Source organism: Dendrobates tinctorius, unplaced genomic scaffold, assembly GCF_039654945.1.
Source record: "Dendrobates tinctorius isolate UK_male_01 unplaced genomic scaffold, ASM3965494v1 ptg000138l, whole genome shotgun sequence".
Taxonomy (NCBI): Eukaryota; Metazoa; Chordata; class Amphibia; order Anura; family Dendrobatidae; genus Dendrobates; species Dendrobates tinctorius.
Window position 1 is genome coordinate 20971904 of NW_027361806.1, and position 21597 is coordinate 20993500.

A 21597-nucleotide genomic window follows, 5' to 3' on the forward strand; every position below is an offset into this window, starting at 1 on the left:
CCTGCGGATTTAGCCAAATCCGCAGCAGAATCCGCAACAGAATCCGTAACGTGTGCACATACCCTAAGGCTACTTTCACACTTCAGGTATTTGCCGTCATGTGGAAACCGGCAGAGTGAGAAAAACCGGATCTGTTTCCTTTGTGCAAGTACCTGATGCAACTTTTTGGCCGGCTACGGCTGACTCTGAATTTAAAGGAACAGTGATTTGGAGGAGAGAGAGAGATGTTTTCCGTCACTTGCAGGATTAACATTCATGCCCGATGAAATTTGCCGGGCACGCGCAGTGGAAAAAAGCAGTCCGGCACAGGAAAAAAATGTTGCATGGAATGTTTTTTCAGGACGCCGCACCGTCACTTTATGCCGTATCCGGCAAAATCCGGACGCGCCGCGTGTTAAAGCGGCGCAATGCGGCACCAATGTATCTCAATGGGGAAAAAGCTGGATCCGGCACCACATATCGCCGGATCCGGTTTTGCAAATTTTCGCAGCAGGGCGCCGGATTCAAAAAGCCGGAAATGTGAAAGTAGCCTAAGAGGGTGGCGGATGCCGGACACCTTCTTAACAGTTGTATTTTTGATGCGTTGGGGCAGAAGGACCTCGGCAGAAAGATCTATATGGGTGTGCTGGCTCTGATTCACCACCATGTTGGCGTGGGCATGAACTGTTTCCTGCCAGAATGGGGTCAGTCCACTTAACGAGAGTCTCGAAAATCTCTATCTAAAGTACCCAGAGTACAAAAGCAAAGAAAAAGCAGTGAAGTGACCAGAAGAGCACCATCTGGTTGTGCGAGTGGGCACTGTGAGGACAAGGGCCTTGGGTAGAGCGCTAGTGACCATGGGTTGACCATCCAGTTCTGTGAGTGAGCACTGTGGGGATGGGGTGGTCCAATAAAGCGCTGGTGACCATGGGGTGACTGTCTAGTTGAAAGAGTGAGTGGGTACTGTGAGGACGAGGGCCTGGGCTACAGCACTAGTGACCAGGAGGGAACCATCTAGTAGTGTGAGTGAGCACTGTGAGGACGAGGGCCTGGAGTACAGCACTAGTGACCAGGAAGGAACCATCTATGGTGAGGTTGAGGGCCTCAGGTGCAGAACATGGGACCCGCAGGAGTCTGGTTGTCCGGTTTTGTGAGTGGATGAGGGCCTGAATGGCCTAGTGGGTAATTCTCTGATCTCGCCGCTGGTTCTCTGAGCTTTCTCGCTTCTCACCTGCAGAACATCTTGCTGCAGCTTCCACAGATCCACCGTAATGCGCATCACCGGCCGCAGGTCCGGAGCGCTGTCTACTCTTCTCACAGGCTGCTGAATATTAGTAATAGAAAAAAAGCCTCATGAAATAGCGTCCTCCTGCCCCGCAAAGTCACCGCGCCACCGTCCCGTCTCACCAAGGTCACGCCGGGCACTTTATGGATCAGATTATGCTGTACATTTAACTTTTGCAGTGACGATAACTTCCCCCCGTCCACCATAAAGCAGAGATGTCACCGGCCACATCGCTGCCATTATCTGCACTTAAAGGGAAACTCGACTTTTCCACAAAAATTTACAATACACATTTAAATTACCTCTGTGAAAATCTTTAGCTTTAGGCCTCATCCAAACGTCAATTATGTTTTTGCATACAGGAAAAAAAAACAAAACAGAGCGTCTTTCATCAGCTTTTCATCTATTTTGGCACGGGTGACAGTGTGTCCTTGTTTAGTATTAGTGTCTTATCTATTTTCTTCAATGCAAAAAATAAAAACATTTTCCATGCTTTTTTTTGGGCTAAGGCTGGTTTCACATTTGCGTTTTTTAGCGCTGGAAAAAAACGCTAACCTGCGCATGCGTTTTTTCCCCTATATTTAACATGGGTGCGCATACCTGCGCGCTTGTAAGCGCATGTATGCGATTTTCATGCGCTGCGTTTTTTTTGGGTGTGCGTTTGGATTTTCCAGACGCAGCATGTTGCATTTTTTGGCCCTGCAAAAAAGCGCATGCGCACATATGCGCACGTTTTGCGCTAAAAATGGCCATTATAGCCTATGGATGCGCATATGTGCGCACTGGCATGCTCATGTATGCGTTTTTTTGCATATGCGTTTTTTTTTTTAACCATGGAATTTAGGGGTTTGGGTTAGAGTTAGGGTTAGTTAAGGGGGTTTAGGGTTAGGGTTAGGGTCAGGGTCAGGGTTAGGGTTGGGGTTTGGGTCAGGGTTAGGGTTAAGTATGGTTTGGTTAAGGGTTAGGGTCAGGGTTAGGGTCAGGATTAGGGTTAAGTATGGTTTGGTTAAGGGTTAGGGTCAGGGTTAGGGTTAGGGTCAGGGTTAGGGTTAGGGTCAGGGTTAGGGTTAGGGTCAGGGTTAGGGTTAAGTATGGTTTTGTTAAGGGTTAGGGTCAGGGTTAGGGTCAGGATTAGGGTTAAGTATGGTTTGGTTAAGGGTTAGGGTCAGGGTTAGGGTTAGGGTTAGGGTCAGGGTTAGGGTTAGGGTCAGGGTTAGGGTTAAGTATGGTTTTGTTAAGGGTTAGGGTCAGGGTTAGGGTTAGGGTTAGGGTTAGGGTTAGGGTTAGGGTCAGGGTTAGGGTTAGGGTCAGGGTTAGGGTTAGGGTTAGGGTTAGTTAGGGTTTAGGGTTTGGGTTAGGGTTAAGTATGATTTGGTTAAGGGTTAGGGTCAGGGTTAGGGTTAGGGTCAGGGTTAGGGTTAGTAAAGTCATGGTTTGGGTTAGTGTGAGGGGCCACCCTTATGTTGGAAAAAAACGCAAACGCGGTAAAAACGCACTAAAAACGCATACAAACGCATAAAAACGCTGCGTTTTTTTCATGCATGCTCATAAAAATGCTTGAAAAAAACGCAGCAGTTGTATGCTTTTGTATGCGTTTTTTCAATGCGTTTTTTTGCGGGAAAAACGCGCTGCAAAAAAAAGCAAGTGTGAAACTAGCCTAAGTTCACACTGGGCGTTTTTGCAGCTTTTTTTAATGTTTTTTTTTTTTTTAATGAAAATTTTCAGCTGCGTTTTACAGGACCAGGAAAGACTATGAGATTTCAGAAATCTCCTGCACACACATTGCTTTTTGTCTTCGGTATTTTGTGCTAGGCATGGTTTTTTTTGCACAATGGAGCATGTCACTTCTCTTTCAGCGTTTTTCACCCATTGAAATTAATTGATGGTGAAAAATTGCTGAAAAAAACGCACTAAAATGTAAGTATCATATTTTCCTGCATTTTTTTGTGCAAAAACCTGATTCTACAGAATAGGACATTTTTTTTCAACACTAAATTCCTCAGCATGCAAAAGAGACTAATCTAGGATGCCAAAACCGCCACAAAAACCACACAAAACACGCCGCAAAAAATGCAAGAAAAACCAAGGAAAACATACTTTTATTCTGCAACTTCTATCCTGTCAAGAACTGCAGAAAAAAACGCCTAGTGTGAACTTACCCTTACAGATTACATAGTGAAACCAGCCAGCACCTGGATGACACACAGGATGACACACAGATGGCACCTGCCTGCTGTTTTTTTTTTTTTTTGCTTCTTTTTTTTTTTACTGATCTGTTCATTTAAAGGCCAAGTTTGATCTGGATGAAAAATGGATGTCACATTTTTTTTTTTTCGGACAACAGGTTTGAAAAAAAAGTATGAACAACTCCGTAGACTATAAAAGATGCATGCTCAATATGAGCAACACACAGTTAAAACACATGCTCGAAACTCATTATACTGAGGTCTTAAACCATGTTCTCAAGCAGAGGAAACAGCTGTAAGTCATGGGTGATACTGGCAGCAAACAGAAATCTGCTGCAGCACCTCCGCAGGAAAAATGAAGCATTGCACATGTCAGGTCCTCCAGAGCAAGAAACTAATAGGTGAACGGACGCCCTGCAAATCTGACTCAATATATATAATATACACCTTCCCCTTTAAGGCATTTTTTTATATCAATCTCTTATTTCCATTTTTACCTGTATAATCACCGGGAGTCGTCCGCGGTTCAATGGACGGTCCCAAAAGTTCGGTTCCACTACAGCTTTAACAGGAGGGTTCGCCCTCCACTCCCGACTTCCCCTTTGCCAGTAATGTAATTTCGCCCTCTTCGTCTCCAGCTGAGGAGTAAAGCTGTGAATATATACCCAGCGTATTATTTTTAGCATACTTTGCAAATATTCTAAGCCCGCGGTAATATATGAAGGATGAAAAGTCGCATTGTGACCCTGCACATTAATAACGGTGATTCGCACCGCCGCCGCCATAGTGAAGATTGGATTTTCTGTATCTTACTTTATTTTGTATATGGATACTTCATTTTTCTTTTTTATGTCGCCATCACTTCTCCCTAAGTCCCAGCGCCCTCTTTAGCTTTGAGCTATCTCTCCGCCACGTGCGCAGCGCGCGCTCCCTTCACTTGCTAACTCTTCACCCAGACAGGTAGATCTCTCGGAGGAAAACTCAGCAGCGTTATCCAGATCAGGGGATGAGTGGACAGTAGACCGTGGAGCGAAAATAGCAGCAGAGGCAGCAATACTGCAGACAAGGAGGGCAGCGGACTGAAAAATATATGTGTATGGAATGATACAAAAAAATGTCAAAATTATGAAATTTGCACAGATGAGCAGGTTGGCACCTAATAAAGGGATTCAGCGCAACCTGTGTAATCCCTGCTCCTTGTGAGTTCTAAGTCCCCGATGCTGGTTGTACTTCATGATTGACAGTTCGCCCTCTGCACATATACACAGATAAGGCTGTCAATTATTCAGTAGGATACAGCACTCTAAAGAACAATTCTGTCACATTGTAGTCACTGCCATCGTGACCAAGGTTTCTATTCAGGGAAATCTCCATGTCGAAAGAAGATCTAGTATACTTAAGAAGTTTGTTACCATCCTTAATTAAGAAATATGTGGCAAGTACAGTAAATGCGCTTATCTTGTATTATACTCCAGAGCTGCACTCACTATTCTGCTGGTGCAGTCACTGTGTACATACATTACATTACTGATCCTGAGTTACATCCTGTATTATACCCCAGAGCTGCACTCACTATTCTGCTGGTGCAGTCACTGTGTACATACATTACATTACTGATCCTGAGTTACATCCTGTATTATACCCCAGAGCTGCACTCACTATTCTGCTGGTGTAGTCACTGTGTACATACATTACATTACTGATCCTGAGTTACATCCTGTATTATACCCCAGAGCTGCACTCTCTATTCTGCTAGTGCAGTCACTGTGTACATACATTACTGATCCTGAGTTACATCCTGTATTATACTCCAGAGCTGCACTCACTATTCTGCTGGTGCAGTCACTGTGTACATACATTACTGATCCTGAGTTACATCCTGTATTATACTCCAGAGCTGTACTCACTATTCTGCTGGTGCAGTCACTGTGTACATACATTACATTACTGATCCTGAGTTACATCCTGTATTATACCCCAGAGCTGCACTCACTATTCTGCTGGTGCAGTCACTGTGTGCATACATTACATTACTGATCCTGAGTTACATCCTGTATTATACCCCAGAGCTGCACTCACTATTCTGCTGGTGCAGTCACTGTGTACATACATTACATTACTGATCCTGAGTTACATCCTGTATTATACCCCAGAGCTGCACTCACTATTCTGCTGGTGTAGTCACTGTGTACATACATTACATTACTGATCCTGAGTTACATCCTGTATTACACCCCAGAGCTGCACTCTCTATTCTGCTGGTGCAGTCACTGTGTACATACATTACTGATCCTGAGTTACATCCTGTATTATACTCCAGAGCTGTACTCACTATTCTGCTGGTGCAGTCACTGTGTACATACATTACATTACTGATCCTGAGTTACATCCTGTATTATACCCCAGAGCTGCACTCACTATTCTGCTGGTGCAGTCACTGTGTACATACATTACTGATCCTGAGTTACATCCTGTATTATACCCCAGAGCTGCACTCACTATTCTGCTGGTGCAGTCACTGTGTACATACATTACTGATCCTGAGTTACATCCTGTATTATACTCCAGAGCTGTACTCACTATTCTGCTGGTGCAGTCACTGTGTACATACATTACATTACTGATCCTGAGTTACATCCTGTATTATACCCCAGAGCTGCACTCACTATTCTGCTGGTGCAGTCACTGTGTACATACATTACATTACTGATCCTGAGTTACTACATCCTGTATTATACTCCAGAGCTGCACTCACTATTCTGCTGGTGCAGTCACTGTGTACATACATTACATTACTGATCCTGAGTTACTACATCCTGTATTATACTCCAGAGCTGCACTCACTATTCTGCTGGTGCAGTCACTGTGTACATACATTACATTACTGATCCTGAGTTACTACATCCTGTATTATACTCCAGAGCTGCACTCACTATTCTGCTGGTACAGTCATTGTGTACATACATTACATTACTGATCCAGAGTTACATCCTGCATTATACTCCAGAGCTGCACTCACTATTCTGCTGGTGCAGTCACTGTGTACATACATTACATTACTGATCCTGAGTTACTACATCCTGTATTATACTCCAGAGCTGCACTCACTATTCTGCTGGTACAGTCATTGTGTACATACATTACATTACTGATCCAGAGTTACATCCTGTATTATACCCCAGAGCTGCACTCACTATTCTGCTGGTGCAGTCACTGTGTACATACATTACATTACTGATCCTGAGTTACTACATCCTGTATTATACTCCAGAGCTGCACTCACTATTCTGCTGGTACAGTCATTGTGTACATACATTACATTACTGATCCAGAGTTACATCCTGCATTATACTCCAGAGCTGCACTCACTATTCTGCTGGTACAGTCATTGTGTACATACATTACATTACTGATCCTGAGTTACATCCTGTATTATGCTCCAGAGCTGCACTCACTATTCTGCTGGTGCAGTCACTGTGTACATACATTACATTACTGATCCTGAGTTACTACATCCTGTATTATACTCCAGAGCTGCACTCACTATTCTGCTGGTACAGTCATTGTGTACATACATTACATTACTGATCCAGAGTTACATCCTGCATTATACTCCAGAGCTGCACTCACTATTCTGCTGGTGCACTCACTGTGTACATACATTACATTACTGATCCTGAGTTACATCCTGTATTATACTCCAGAGCTGCACTCACTATTCTGCTGGTGCACTCACTGTGTACATACATTACATTACTGATCCTGAGTTACATCCTGTATTATACTCCAGAGCTGCACTCACTATTCTGCTGGTACAGTCATTGTGTACATACATTACATTACTGATCCTGAGTTACATCCTGTATTATACTCCAGAGCTGCACTCACTATTCTGCTGGTGCACTCACTGTGTACATACATTACATTACTGATCCTGAGTTACATCCTGTATTATACTCCATTGCTGCACTCACTACTCTGCTGGTGCACTCACTGTGTACATACATTACATTACTGATCCTGAGTTACATCCTGTATTATACTCCAGAGCTGCACTCACTACTCTGCTGGTGCACTCACTGTGTACATACATTACATTACTGATCCCGAGTTATATCCTGCATTATACTCCAGAGCTGCGCTCACTATGTCTCTTAGGTGCTATTGGTGGTAGTGAGTGGACTATCCTCCTGTGAGGCTTGGTGAACGTTATGAACTTCATGTTATGTCCGGGCTGCGTCCCTGCTCACCGGCGGAGTCTCTGTGCTGTTCGTAGACCCAGTCACCTTATTTTATGACCGCATATTCTGCAGCGAGCCTCTGAGCGCCGAGGCTGCATTTTCTTCTCAGGCACTTAGAGTCCACTGCACATTGGAGAGTGAATCTTTTCTCTGCGCTCCTGCCCTCCAGACTTTGCTACTTAAGCGTTTATTTCACCCAAAAGGACCGAGCTCAGAGAGGTGTGGGCGCTTTACGGAAGCCTATTATTGTATATAGCGGCATGTTCACGGCACGCTGGGGCCACATACTTTATGGGAACATAAACCACTTTCTCAAACATGATTTTCTTTTTTTTGTTTTTTTTTGTTGCCAATTTTGCTCAAAACAAACATAAAACGAGAGTGAACGTGCGGCACGCACCCCATCCTCCGACGCAGTAAATATCCTCGGATCCATTTCTGGACAATTAGCACCGGGGAACAAGTTGCCAGAACGCGATTGATTTCTCTAATGATTTTGTCCACCGCTTTCATTTCATTCTCCAGGCTGAAATCCTGCAACATAACGAGAGCACAATCAATGCCGCGCATGATTCCTAAAAAAAGGAGAGAAGCTGCGCACAGATGCTCGTCTCAGGATTACGCATGAAATATTGAGATTCGCCACTGAGACGGAGCGTTCGGATCCTTCGCATAAACAAAGCCTCGTCTCATTAATGTGTTACATCCCGAGCCTCCGATACGGAAGGCCACAAAGGATTACCGAAAGGAAAAGCTCATTTCCTGGAGGCGTCTGCGGGGGATTTTCTAACCTTTACACCCAAGACGTAACGCATGCGCCAACAGCTTCCGGCACCTTAAAGGAAATGCCGGAAAGAGGGCGAAGAATATTCATTGCTGGATGTATCATACGAGTTCTCGGCAGATGAGACGGAGAATTATTCTTTATATCTGCATTGCAAAGATTACAACGAAGGTTCTGGATTCTGAGGTTTAATCGCTTTCCCAATCAGACAATTTTTCATTTTCGCACTTTCCTTTTTAAACTGCCCTTCTACCAAGAGCCATAACGTTTTTATTCTTCCATCTTCCCAGCCATATGACGAGGGCTCGTTTTTCTGCAAGACGATTTATATTTTAAATGACACCATTGTTAAAAAAAAAAAAATACAACGCGTTTCGACTGCCAACAGCCTTCCTCGGGTGCCTAAATTGTCTCAGCACTGAAGGGGTTAATGGTGCCTGCACCCAGTAATGGAGACTTTCCACATACATGATATTAAGGCATGTGGAGAGTCCCCATTGCTGGGCGACATTTACCCCTTCAGTGCTGAGGCTATAAATATATAAGCACCTGAGGAAGGCTGTTGGCAGCCGAAACGCGTTGTATTTTTATTTTTTGTTTTTAATTAAAAAAAATATGTAACTTTGGAGATTTTTTTGTCAACACTCTATTTTTTTTATCATTTGCCTACTGTACGAGAGCCAAACACCTGGGTTCTTCACCGTTACCTTTGTTTTTTGGATTTTTTGGGGGTGTTCCTTGTAAGGAAAAAATAACCTGGTAACATGGCGATACCAAACTTGTGGTATATAGTTTTTTTTTATTCAAGTAGTAATATAAAAGTTTGACTTTTGTAAAAAAAAAAAATACAATAAAAAGAAAAGTAGCTTTTGTCTCTATTTTTATGAGACCTATAAGTTTTCTATTTTTTCCGTGTTGGGTCATTAATTTCATATTTTGGTAAATCGGACATTAACGTATTTGGCGAAGACAAATATGCCAAATACATTTGATTTATTGGGGTATAAACTACAATACTACTGTATTACAGGACATGAATCAAACTGGCATTCTCCTGTGAAGCCCAGCTGATGGCTCCCACCAGTGCGACTCCCACCGATTACGAGATGTGAATGGAGCCGTAGTCAGCATGTGCACCCACTGCTCCATTCTTTGCGTGTAGGCACGGTGGTCACACATGCTCAGTACAGCTTCTTTCACATAGACGACATTGGTCTGCCATTCCTGGGGGTCTTCGAAGCTCAACTCCCAGTGATCTTTTTTTTTTTTTGTTTGTTAACAGGTGATAAATGTTGTTTATGGAACTTCCCCTTTAATTGCTAGAACCAATACCCCCCATATTCCATACAAACTTGGATTGGACATATCAAAGCCATGTTGACCTGTCTCTTATTGAAAACAATATCAATCCAGGACTTTTTCTAGATTCATTTAAAGACAGACAGGCTACAGTTATGGCCAAAAGTATTGACACCCCTGCAATTCTGTCAGATAATACTCAGTTTCTTCCTGAAAATGATTGCAAACACAAATTCTTTGTTATTATTATCTTCATTTAATTTGTCTTAAATGAAAAAACACAAAAAGAATTGTCCTAAAGCCAAATTGGATATAATTCCACACCAAACATAAAAAAGGAGGGTGGACAAAAGTATTGGCACTGTTCGAAAAATCATGTGATGCTTCTCTAATTTGTGTAATTAACAGCACCTGTTACTTACCTGTGGCACCTAACAGGTGTTGGCAATAACTAAATCTCACTTGCAGCCAGTTGACAAGGATTAAAGTTGACTCAACCTCTGTCCTGTGTCCTTGTGTGCACCACATTGAGCATGGAGAAAAGAAAGAAGACCAAAGAACTGTCTGAGGACTTGAGAAACCAAATTGTGAGCAAGCATGAGCAATCTCAAGGCTACAAGTCCATCTCCAAAGACCTGAATGTTCCTGTGTCTACCGTCCGCAGTGTCATCAAGAAGTGTAAAGCCCATGGCACTGTGGCTAACCTCCCTAGATGTGGACGGAAAAGAAAAATTGACAAGAGATTTCAATGCAAGATTGTGCGGATGTTGGATAAAGAACCTCGACTAACATCCAAACAAGTTCAAGCTGCCCTGCAGTCTGAGGGTGCAACAGTGTCAACCCGCACTATCCGTCGGCGTCTGAATGAAAAGGGACTGTATGGTAGGAGACCCAAGAAGACCCCACTTCTTACCCCGAGACATAAAAAAGCCAAGCTGGAGTTTGCCAAAACTTACCTGAAAAAGCCTAAAACGTTTTGGAAGAATGTTCTCTGCTCAGATGAGACAAAGGTAGAGCTTTTTGGGCAAAGGCATCAACATAGAGTTTACAGGAGAAAAAAAGAGGCATTCAAAGAAAAAAACACGGTCCCTACAGTCAAACATGGCGGAGGTTCCCTGATGTTTTGGGGTTGCTTTGCTGCCTCTGGCACTGGACTGCTTGACCGTGTGCATGGCATTATAAAGTCTGAAGACTACCAACAAATTTTGTAGCATAATGTAGGGCCCAGTGTGAGAAAGCTGGGTCTCCCTCAGAGGTCATGGGTCTTCCAGCAGGACAATGACCCAAAACACACTTCAAAAAGCACTAGAAAATGGTTTGAGAGAAAGCACTGGAGACTTCTAAGGTGACCAGCAATGAGTCCAGACCTGAATCCCATAGAACACCTGTGAAACTTCAGATTCCTTGGGATAGATTCATGGACTTCAGTGCGCTGCTAGACAAATTCACTAATCCAGGTTGTGAGGAAGATTAACTGTTTATTTCCCAACGCGTTTCAAAGTGTATACCACTTCTTCATCAGGGGATGACATATATATAGATATATGTCATCCCCTGATGAAGAAGTGGTATACACTTTGAAACGCGTTGGGAAATAAACAGTTAATCTTTCTCACAACCTGGATTAGTGAATTTGTCTAGCAGCGCACTGAAGTCCATGAATCTATCCCAAGGAATCTGAAGTTTTACGGTCACAGAGCTGACCTTTGGACGTGCAGCAAGCTGACTACGATCTTACATGCCTGAACCTCTCCTGAAAAGGGTGAGTAGATTCTAATTTATTCTTCTAACAATAACCCGGATAAGACCCTATTGCGCTTTTTGTTCCTTTAGTTTGATTGCATAGAACACCTGTGGAGAGATCTAAAAATGGCAGTTTGGAGAAGGCACCCTTCAAATATCAGGGACCTGGAGCAGTTTGCCAAAGAAGAATGGTCTAAAATTCCAGCAGAGCATTGTAAGAAACTCATTGATGGTTACCGAAAGCGGTTGGTCGCAGTTATTTTGGCTAAAGGTTGTGCAACCAAGTATTAGGCTGAGGGTGCCAATACTTTTGTCCGGCCCATTTTTGGAGTTTTATGTGAAATGATCAATGTTTTGCTTTTTGCTTCATTCTCTTTTGTGTTTTTTCATTTAAGACAAATTAAATGAAGATAATACCAAAGAATTTGTGTTTGCAATCATTTTCAGGAACAAACTGAGTATTATCTGACAGAATTGCAGGGGTGTCAATACTTTTGGCCACAACTGTATAAAGATTTGATCGAGGAGGATTAGAACGCAAGATGAAGGCAAAGGTTTTTGGTGCTACTGGCCGTATAAGCAGTTAAAAGCCACATAGAGCGGAGGATTGAGGGAAAAATTGCTCGTGGAGGAAGACTAGGTGAGAGCGAAGGTTGTGGTTGTGCCTTGGTTGAGCGGCAATACCAGCCATACAGAAGGAAAGGTGCCCACATAGACAATGTGGGCAATGAGTCCTTGTCTCCATCATTCTTCTGATCAGCAGCGGCGCCAGGAGTCGGAACCGTAGATCAAATATTGTTTGCCGATAGGTCTTATGTTTGCTGATAGGTCTTAAGATATTAAGACTAACCGTCATTATAAATATCCCAGATTAGAGTCTCATTGGTTCAAGGGAACCAAATAATAAATCTCGGAGATAAGGGAACCGCCAAATGATAAAGTTTGAAGGCAACCTTACTCTAAATCAGTGGGACCATGACATCGGCATGATAATATCTCTTAAGTGACAGTGTACCTACACCTATAACCTTATATGCACCCATGTGATCAATTACTTATTAGAAAAAAAGTGGATTTCCTATTGGTCGGTAACTATATTAGGGCTTATCCACACATTCGATAGGAGACCATGACTTAATGGGCAGACACCTCCAATTTCATCTTTGGTTCATCATTTTTGGGGTTCCTTCTATAATAACCATTGTGACCTGTGTGTGACATGATAACAAAAGAATGGACACTGGACTTAAAAGTGGATGTGCCCCTATTCTGAAAAATTTCAGAATGGACCCTCAAATTATTTCTCATGGTGGACCCTGGGTTCTTCAGAAGTCCTGAGATGTTGTATATATATACTTTCTCTTCTAAGGTCGTACTCAGCTCTATCTCACATTACCTTGCTGGGTACAGGTGACATGTTGATGTATAATTCAGGGTTAAGAGCCTTGAACCTTCCCTCGAGTTTCCAATCTTCAATGATTTCTTCATCGGAAACAACAAAGTTATCCAGGGCTTTTAACGACCATATACTATTGACGACTATATGCCTATAACTCTTCTGCAGGCTCAGCGGCGTGTCATACAGTGTCAGTCCGGTCAGATTTGGACAGGAGGACAGGGATTCGATGTTAGCCACACTTCTGATGCGATTGTCATGCAGATAAAGCAGCTTCAAGCTCCTTAATTGCCTCCAAAATTCCAGATCTGGCAGATTCTGAATCTGAAAGAAACAAGAACTGAGGTCATTACTCGTGAAGGCCCAGAAACCTACGTTAAAACTCCTTAGCCCCAATGTAAAATCTGTAAGAGCCCCCTCCCCTCCCAAAGGACTATTCATCCTTTTGTAATACTGGTATCTACCTATGCGGTAGAATGGCTTTTCAGTCTCCTCCTTGTGACCCACTTGGATCGTTATGTTACTTAGTTATTGGTTTTGCTGGATAAACCTTGTTTCCTACCTTACATAATCTTTTGGTCGCCATCTCCTGTCGCTAGGATAGGCCATGCTTCTGTTAACAGAAGTGTAATATTAGGGAGTGGGGGGTCCACCGCCAATTTGCTTCATTGCATGAACAAGCTTCTAAGTGTGAAATTGGTAATTAGATGAGATGTGATCCAACCCTTGCTCTTCTGCTCTGTCCTCTGCTACAATAACAAAGCTCTGCCCCTGAGGAGCTGATGAACCAAGAAAAGTATGAGGATGCATACCGCGGATGGTGTGGACTACCTGGAGGAGCCCGTTTAGGAATCCTCAAATTAGTTTTGTTTCTTTATAATATTGTTCTGCCCCAAGTATTCTTGACAATGACAAATGATGTTAAAGTTAATTACATTTAATTTTCTACATTTAAAAAAAAAAAAAGATATTTTTGGCGATGCTCATCACGAAAGACCATTTTCCCCAAGATTCTCTGTATATTTAAACGACTTTATTTTTAACATTCATTTGTTCTTGCAACAATGGACAGCGCGGTCACCTGATCGCACATATAGACCTGATTAAAAGTACTGTCAGCTGGGAGAAAGTAGCGAGAAGATAAATTATGCTCTTGCAATTAAATTGTCCTTATTGTACTTCAACAGGAAGCTTCCCGGGTGACTTCACTAAAAATAAATGAGACGCTGGGAACTCTTTTCATCATCTGTTTTCTAAGTGAGTTGCAAATTCAAAAGTTAGAGGAAAGTTGTAGGGTCTCCACAACTTCTTCAAGTTAATTATAGGTCATTTATCATACGTTCTTGTATCTTGCTCTGTGCTTTGTCCTACGTGACTCTTTGGGTCATATTTTGGCTATTGTATGGGTATTTTTGACTATTCTAAAAAGTACAGCTGACCCTCCTGGAATCAGTGCGACGTTTCTCATGGGTCCAGAGTCAGGGAAATTTATGTGGTCCGGGGGGCGGTTACTGGAAATTGACGCATTGTTGCTCCTTAGACTTCAATCCTTTTAATTCCTTAACAACCAGTCAATATTTTTCATCTATTATTTTCTTTTTTTGGCCGCTGTTTTGGGGTACAAATAAATTACTGTGTAATTCAGATTATTTTTGTAGTTGCATAAATAGAAAAAAAAATGAATTTTTGGTATATTTTTATTTTTGTACAGTTACTTTCATTTATTATTTTTACTATGCGAGTTACATACAAAATCACCTACTGTGATTTTTTTTTCCAGGTTATTACGGACATATTGATACCTAAATTGTGCAGGTTTTTTCTTGTTTTCTATACATATTGAAATGTATTACATATATATATATATATATATATATATATATATATATATATATATATTAGGGTGCCAAGGAAATGCATGGTAAAAATTAAGTCGTATGTTTTTGAAGGTCTTGCCTCCTAGTTTTGTTCCTTTTTGTTCCTAGATATTTTATAATTTTCTTTTTTTAAGATTAGTTATGCTGGTTGCTCAATGGCACATCATATTGCAGTTTTAAATGTTTGTTCAGTATTTATCGTTATGTATGGTATGTTATGCCGTTTACCGATCAGATTAATTGATTTTATATTTTGAAAGATCGGGCGTTTCTGAACGTGGCGATACCAAATATGTGTATATATTTTTTTAACCCTTTAATTTTCAATGGGGCGAAAGGGGGGTGATTTGAACTTTTAGGCTTTTTAATTTTTTTTTTTAATTTTTAAAAAAAATGTTTACATTTTTTTTACTAGTCCACATGGAATAATTCACATGCCTTGAGCAAGTGGTAAATCTAAATTTAATGTCAACATATTTTACATGGTGAATCCTTATGCCTAAAAGGAACAAATTTGAGGGGTAAAGACTTACCAATTTTCAAATTTCATTTTTCCTTGGCACACTAATATATATATATATATATATCTGACAGCCGGGGACTATGGTAAAAACTATAGAAATTAGCAGTAAATAGAAAGAATCATAGTTCTAGAACGCTATGATTGATGTAAAAGAAAATCAGAAAGTCTCAGGAGAGCAGAGTAATAAAATAATAGCAAGAACTGGACACTTGTGACCTGGTAACCGATCCTCTTTAGGGGCTTCTACGAGAATAAAACAATACGGTCATACTTGTCAATGGGCTGTCTGCAACATTCAAGTCAACGAGTCTGAGGTGCAATACCAGGCACTGCCTATAGACATGAGTGGCGCTATTTCTAGAAAAAAATGCCTACACTGTCTGGTCTCCCATCTATAACAAGTCATTCACCTTTAGGTAAAACATGGCTCAGTAGCGTTTTTAACATTTCATTGAGTTTAAGCTGCAATATCAGCCACAACCTATGGATGAGAGTGGCACTATTTATGGAAGTAATTAGCCTTTTTTTTTTTTACTACTAAAACCCCCTTTTTTTGGATGGATTTCCTCTTTAACAAATTGGTCACACTGTGTTTTAACACTTCAAAGTCGCTAAAGTGCAATATCTGATTAAACTAAGAATAGGAGTAGTCGGAGAAGCGATGCCTCTGGAAACGCTCAACATGCGTTCCCCTATAAATATAAAATGGTTGTATAGAAGATGCAAATCCAAGTTTGGCCTGTGGACACGGGTGGCGCTATTTTAGTAGAAAGTTGAAAAGATCTTTCCAATCTAAAACATCCCTTTAAGATGACTTTACCCTTAAAGGGTTGGTCCCATAAACAACATTTTTCGCCTATCATCAGGCTAGATGATAAATATGTGATTCCTGGGGATCTGACAGCTAAAGCCCCCCTCGGTGAGGTCATGAGAATGTGAGGCCCAAAGTGCACTGTGTGAATGGGGCGTTAGTGCAGACGTGATGGAAGCAGTGGTTGCACACGCTCACTAAGTGACGTCCGGACCCTCATTGTCTTGATCGACGGAGCAATCATACAGTTATCAGCCGTACTGTGGATAGCTGATAAATGCTGTTTATGAGACTGCCCCTTTAAATAAAGAGAAATTATCAATAGAAATTAAACCCATGAATGAGACTGAGCTGCAATACCAAGAACAGCCAGTGAAGAAGAGGGGGGCGCTGTTTATAAAAGAAAGTAACAACGTTGTACTTAAATAACATATTGAAAAATATCGACGACAGCTATAAAACACCTTACCTGATTCCCGTGCAGGTCTAAGGTCACGATGTGCACACAGTTCCTCAGCGCTGCGACGTCCGTCAGGTAGTTATTGGCCAGGGTGCAGGACCTCAGGGCCGAGCACGAGTCCAGGACGCTCACCTGCCGTAAGAGCTGTTTACTTAGATTTAAAGTCACAAGTTTCTCGAGTTCCGCGGTCCGACAATTATCAAGGAAGCGTCCATGGTCAAGTAAAATGTTCTCTGAGGCCGACACGAGATACTGCTCCTCCATGGTGTCAGATTATCGGTCGGGATCCTGTAAAATATCCAGAATAAATAATAACCTTTATATAGAGCTAACATATTCCGCAGCGCTTTACAGCTTGCACACATTATCATCACTGTCCCTGACAGGGCTCACAATCTATATTCCCTATCAGTATGTCTTTGGAACGAAACTGAAGAACCCAGAGAAAACCCACGCAAACACGGCGAGAACATACAAACTCCTTGCAGATGTTGTCCTTGGGGGGATTCAAACCCAGGACTCCAGCCCTGCAGTGCTAACCACTGAGCCATTGTGTTGCCCAGGTCACACATAGGAAGGCCAGATGTAGATACAGCAAGGGCCACCAGGGCCGGCAAACTGGGCAGCTGTCAGGGGAGCGCTTCATAAGGGGCACCAACATACGGAGCAAACAAAAAAAACTACGTAAGATTAGTTAGCGGGGGGTTTATTTGGGAACTGAGCTGCAGCATTATGTGGGGACTATATGGCATTATTATATGGCCGCTATAATGCATTAATAGCTGGGTAATACACTGTATGGTACTGGGTATCTGTGAGTGGCATGACACCCTATAACAGTATAATATAATCTCTCTATGGCAGTATTATCATTGCTCATTAAAACGGAATTATGTAACTTTATGTGTCAGTATTGTCTCGGCACTTTATAGTAGTTTTATGTATCTATATAGCATTATTATCTTGACACTGTATAACAGTATTATGCAAACTCTACATGGCAGTATTATTTTGGCAGTAAACAGCAGTAGTATGTAACTATAAGGCCGGGGTCACACTGGCGAGGAATACGGACGAGTGAGAGGCGCTAAAAGCACGCATTACACACGGACAAATGATTCTCTATGGGGTCCCTCGCACCAGCCGTATATTTCTCATCCGTATTCTACGCTCCGTGCCAATCGCAGCATGCTGGGACTGTCAGCGTACTACGGCCGTAATACGCCAATGCAAGTCTATGGGTGCGCCAAAAATACGGATTACACACGGACCACACATGTGACTTGTGAGAAATACGCACCCGGTGTCTTTTAGAAAAGCCGGCAATTCAGTGCGCTATACAGTAAACTCACACTGACAATTTTAATAGAGAAAGAAAGAATAGATATAGACACATAGAATATCTATATATATGCATTTTATGTGTCTATATCTATTCTTTGCTTTGTGTTATAAACCCTGTCATAGGGCTCCATTATATGTCCATTTTGCAATTCGGCGAGAAAATCTCGCCATACGGATTACATACGGATTACATACAGATGCTGACATGCACAAAATACGCGACCACACCTTGATACGGAGCACTGTTTAGGGGTCATTCATCCGTATTACGCATGTAAAATACTGACCGTATTTTGCGTCGGTTAGTGTGACCCCGGCCTTAGGCAATATTATCTTGGGACTTTCTAACAATATTATGGAGCAGTATTCAGCACTGTATATGGCAGAAATATATTGGCACTTTTTAGCACTACTATGTAACTATAAGCAGCATTATCCTGACACCTGTTAGCGGTATTATATACTTGTATATGGCAGTATTATCTCGACATGTCATTGCACTTTCTAGCAGTATCATATAAACACTATGTGACCACTGTTTTGGCATTATACGGCATGTTTTGTGGGCTGATATAATATAGTAATGACAAGTGCTACATTATCTGTTACCAAATTTCAATGACGAGACCTTTGGCCCATAAATAAGTCACATTTTAAACTAAGGGCATGCGCGCACGTTCAGTATTTGGTGCAGACATTTCTGCATCGCTTGGCAGAAAAAAAGCAGCATAAAATATACACGTTTTTGGAACAGATTTTTCTAATTATTAGTCTGAGTGAAATCTGCAGCAAAAGCGCAGAAAGAATTGACATAAAGCAGATTAATATCTGCCCCAGGAGTTACAGGAGACCCCTAAAGGAGGGACATTTGTGGACGGCTCCTGTTTGGAAAGAATTCTGAATTAGGAGCTTGCTATTTAAGCAATTCCTCTATGTGTTGGTATAAATATCAATCAATCTTGTTTTCAGTGTGTGAACATCACTTTGACATTTGAATTACCGTTCTGTAGACAGAGGCCGGTGCACGGCTCCATTCAAGTCTATGGGAATTATACAACAGCACCATATATCAAGGACCACACATTCATGGGGAACCGCCGAAAAATTAGACGTTGGGACTCCTCCATGCACCTGCTGGAAAAATACCAAGGGCTTCTCACATTTTTTATTTTACATTGTAACTTGTTTTTACAGGAGTTTCTCAAGTTCTATAAAGAATTTTAAAGGAAAAGTGCCAAAAAAATCCCGAGAGCAAGCACAAAAATTCAATTAAAATGCCATGAGGCTCTCACATTTGTTATTCAGGTTTTTTTTTTTTTTTTGCATTTTAATGGTTTATTTCTGGGAGGATTTTTTCAAGTGCTATAAAGAAGTTGAATGGAAAAGTGTCCCCCAAAACACCATCCCGAGAGCATGTGGCATTTAAAAATAAAACACAAAAATACCATGAAAAATACCAGGAAAAAACAGCCAGATTTCATGAAAGCCAAGTCCACGGACTGGGAGGAATTTGCAGCATTAATGTACATGAGACTGTGTGGACCCTGTGCAATGGTGTGAATAAGCCCTTAATCAGACTTTTTGCAAGGCTTCCCATGTCCTGGAGGGAGAGGAAGGGTTAATCAGTGTGGCAGGGGCAGCAGGGAGATCAGTGCCAGCTGCTGGCAGCGCCCATTCTATACAGGCGGGCAGGTATACATATATACCCGGCTATTCCCAGGTGGCGGCTTCCTGACAGTTACCTGCGCTCCGCCGCTTGTCTCCCATGGAATGTTCAGATACAACATTGTGTGCTGCATTCCGTTGCCATGGAAACCACAACAAGCCTTAAAGGGCCAGAGCCACCAGGCCTGACCTGCCTCTACACTGTCAGGCAGCAAAGCCAGAATGATGACGTGGAAAAAACATCATCCAAAATATTAACAAAAAAGTAAATTTAAAGCAAAAATTAGATTTAAACCACAGGCGATATTCTGCTGTGCTGCTGTGGGATAAGGTCATCAGTTCATGCATCTAGTCGTTAATAGTAAGGCTGCGTTCACACCAGGAGCTTTTGATGTTGCAGATTTTCTGCTACCTGCATTCTTTCATTGTGTTTTTTTGTTACATTAGTGACACTCGTTGGTCGCTCATGTTTTATATTAGGCCACTTTGCTTTTGCTTCTTGTGGGTATTTGGCTTTGACCAATCGTTATTGACACGCTTGGGTGCAGATTACACGCGTTTATGACGCAGCGACGCACTAAGAACCCGCGGGCGTTTATTTTTACTTGTAGAAATTCCGCATCTAATACAAGTCTATGGGAAAAATCGCCACACAAAGCTCAGCGTATCCGCAAAAGTAGGAGAAGGAGGTGGCACGCTGCGGATACGAAAGGCGACCCGAAGGTGAGTTTACGACGAGTAAAAAGAGAGTGGAGTGTTCCGGAGATCTCCATGAGTCCCATCCACTCTGCGGGAGCTGTGATAAGGCGACGTTCACACCAAGCGTTTATTAAGTAAAATACTCGCCTCAAAAACTCCCCCGACTCTTTGTGTCGATCTCTCATGATTTGTATTAGGCTGTGTGCACACGCTGCGGATTTTGCTGCGGTTCCGCAGCGGTTTTGGCCGCTGCGGACCCGCAGCAGTTTCTGCTGCGGTGTACAGTACAATGATTCCCTATGGGAATCAAAATCCGCAGTGCAGACGGTGCGGAATTTTCCGCGCTGATTATCTGCGGTTTTCAATCCGCAGAAAGAATTGACATGTCAATTCTTTCTGCGGATTCTCCTGCGGTTTGCTATCTCCTCCATTGAGGAGATGAAAAACCGCAGGGCAAAAGCGCAGAGCAATCCGCAGGTAAAACCGCAGGTCTTTTGACCTGCGGTTTCACCTGCGGATTGTACAAAATCCGCGCGGATGAATCCGCACCTTTTCCGCAGCGTGTGCACACAGCCTTAGATGCGAGAATCCGCAGGTGAAAACTGCCCCGTGTATATAGTGCCATCAGCGTCGGAGGGGGCAGTAACACCAGTGACACTGACTTTTGGGGCCACTTTTCACCTGCATACAAATATCGCACTCCCCTCATTCAATACCTACACCTCTATATAACAATAAACTGTCTATTTCGGGTGATGAATGATGAGACGCTGCTTTTTTTTCTGTACAGAGTGAATTATGCCAAGTGCTGCCCGTACAGTGGGGTTGGGGGCTCAGATCTGCGCAGGGGCCCACCGGGGGATTGCCCTGCTCCCCTGTGGGGCAGTCCGAGCCTGAGTGCAATGCTGCGGCAGAAACGCGCCGTTCCTGCACCCGTTAATACGTTACTTGTGTTTTTTCAAAACTATGCACTATAAAAACCTCACCAAAAACTCATGGTGTGAACGTCGCCTAATAAAAACTAGTTGTATAATTACATCACACACAATACATCGGCTGCACGACTTTTTTTTTGTAATTTGCAATTTTTTTATAGATGTAAAATGCAGTTTATTTTTTATGCTTTATCTTATGGTCACGCTGCTGCAGCTTTAGGAAGGTATATGAGAGAAAAGCAGAAAGAAACGATCTGACCTAAGGGAGGGAGGAGTCTCTACTGGGACACGCCCCTCAGACGAGAGCTCCGCCCTCTGGCTGACGTCACACGCCCGTCCTAGATGGGACGTGGCCGGTGCTCGCCCTGAA

At 42.4% G+C, this 21597-nt stretch overlaps 1 protein-coding gene across 3 annotated transcripts in view; it reads right to left on the minus strand.

The window, feature by feature from the left end:
* LRRIQ3 (leucine rich repeats and IQ motif containing 3) overlaps window positions 1-19744 on the minus strand; it is a 38745-nt gene extending 19001 nt beyond the window's left edge. For 2 of the 3 annotated variants that reach the window (XR_012220147.1, XM_073544787.1), the window contains exons 1-6: window positions 19671-19744; window positions 16594-16872; window positions 12914-13237; window positions 8092-8225; window positions 3948-4101; window positions 1211-1303 (exon numbers count right to left, since the gene is read on the minus strand). Coding sequence is in view for 2 of the 3 variants with exons in the window: in XM_073544787.1 (XP_073400888.1) it covers window positions 1211-1303; window positions 3948-4101; window positions 8092-8225; window positions 12914-13237; window positions 16594-16848 (960 nt within the window). In the remaining variant the exon portion in view is untranslated. The remainder of the gene's footprint in view (window positions 1-1210; window positions 1304-3947; window positions 4102-8091; window positions 8226-12913; window positions 13238-16593; window positions 16873-19670) is intronic. The other variant, XM_073544788.1, reaches the window with a different exon arrangement.
* Between the last annotated feature and the right edge of the window lie 1853 nt (window positions 19745-21597).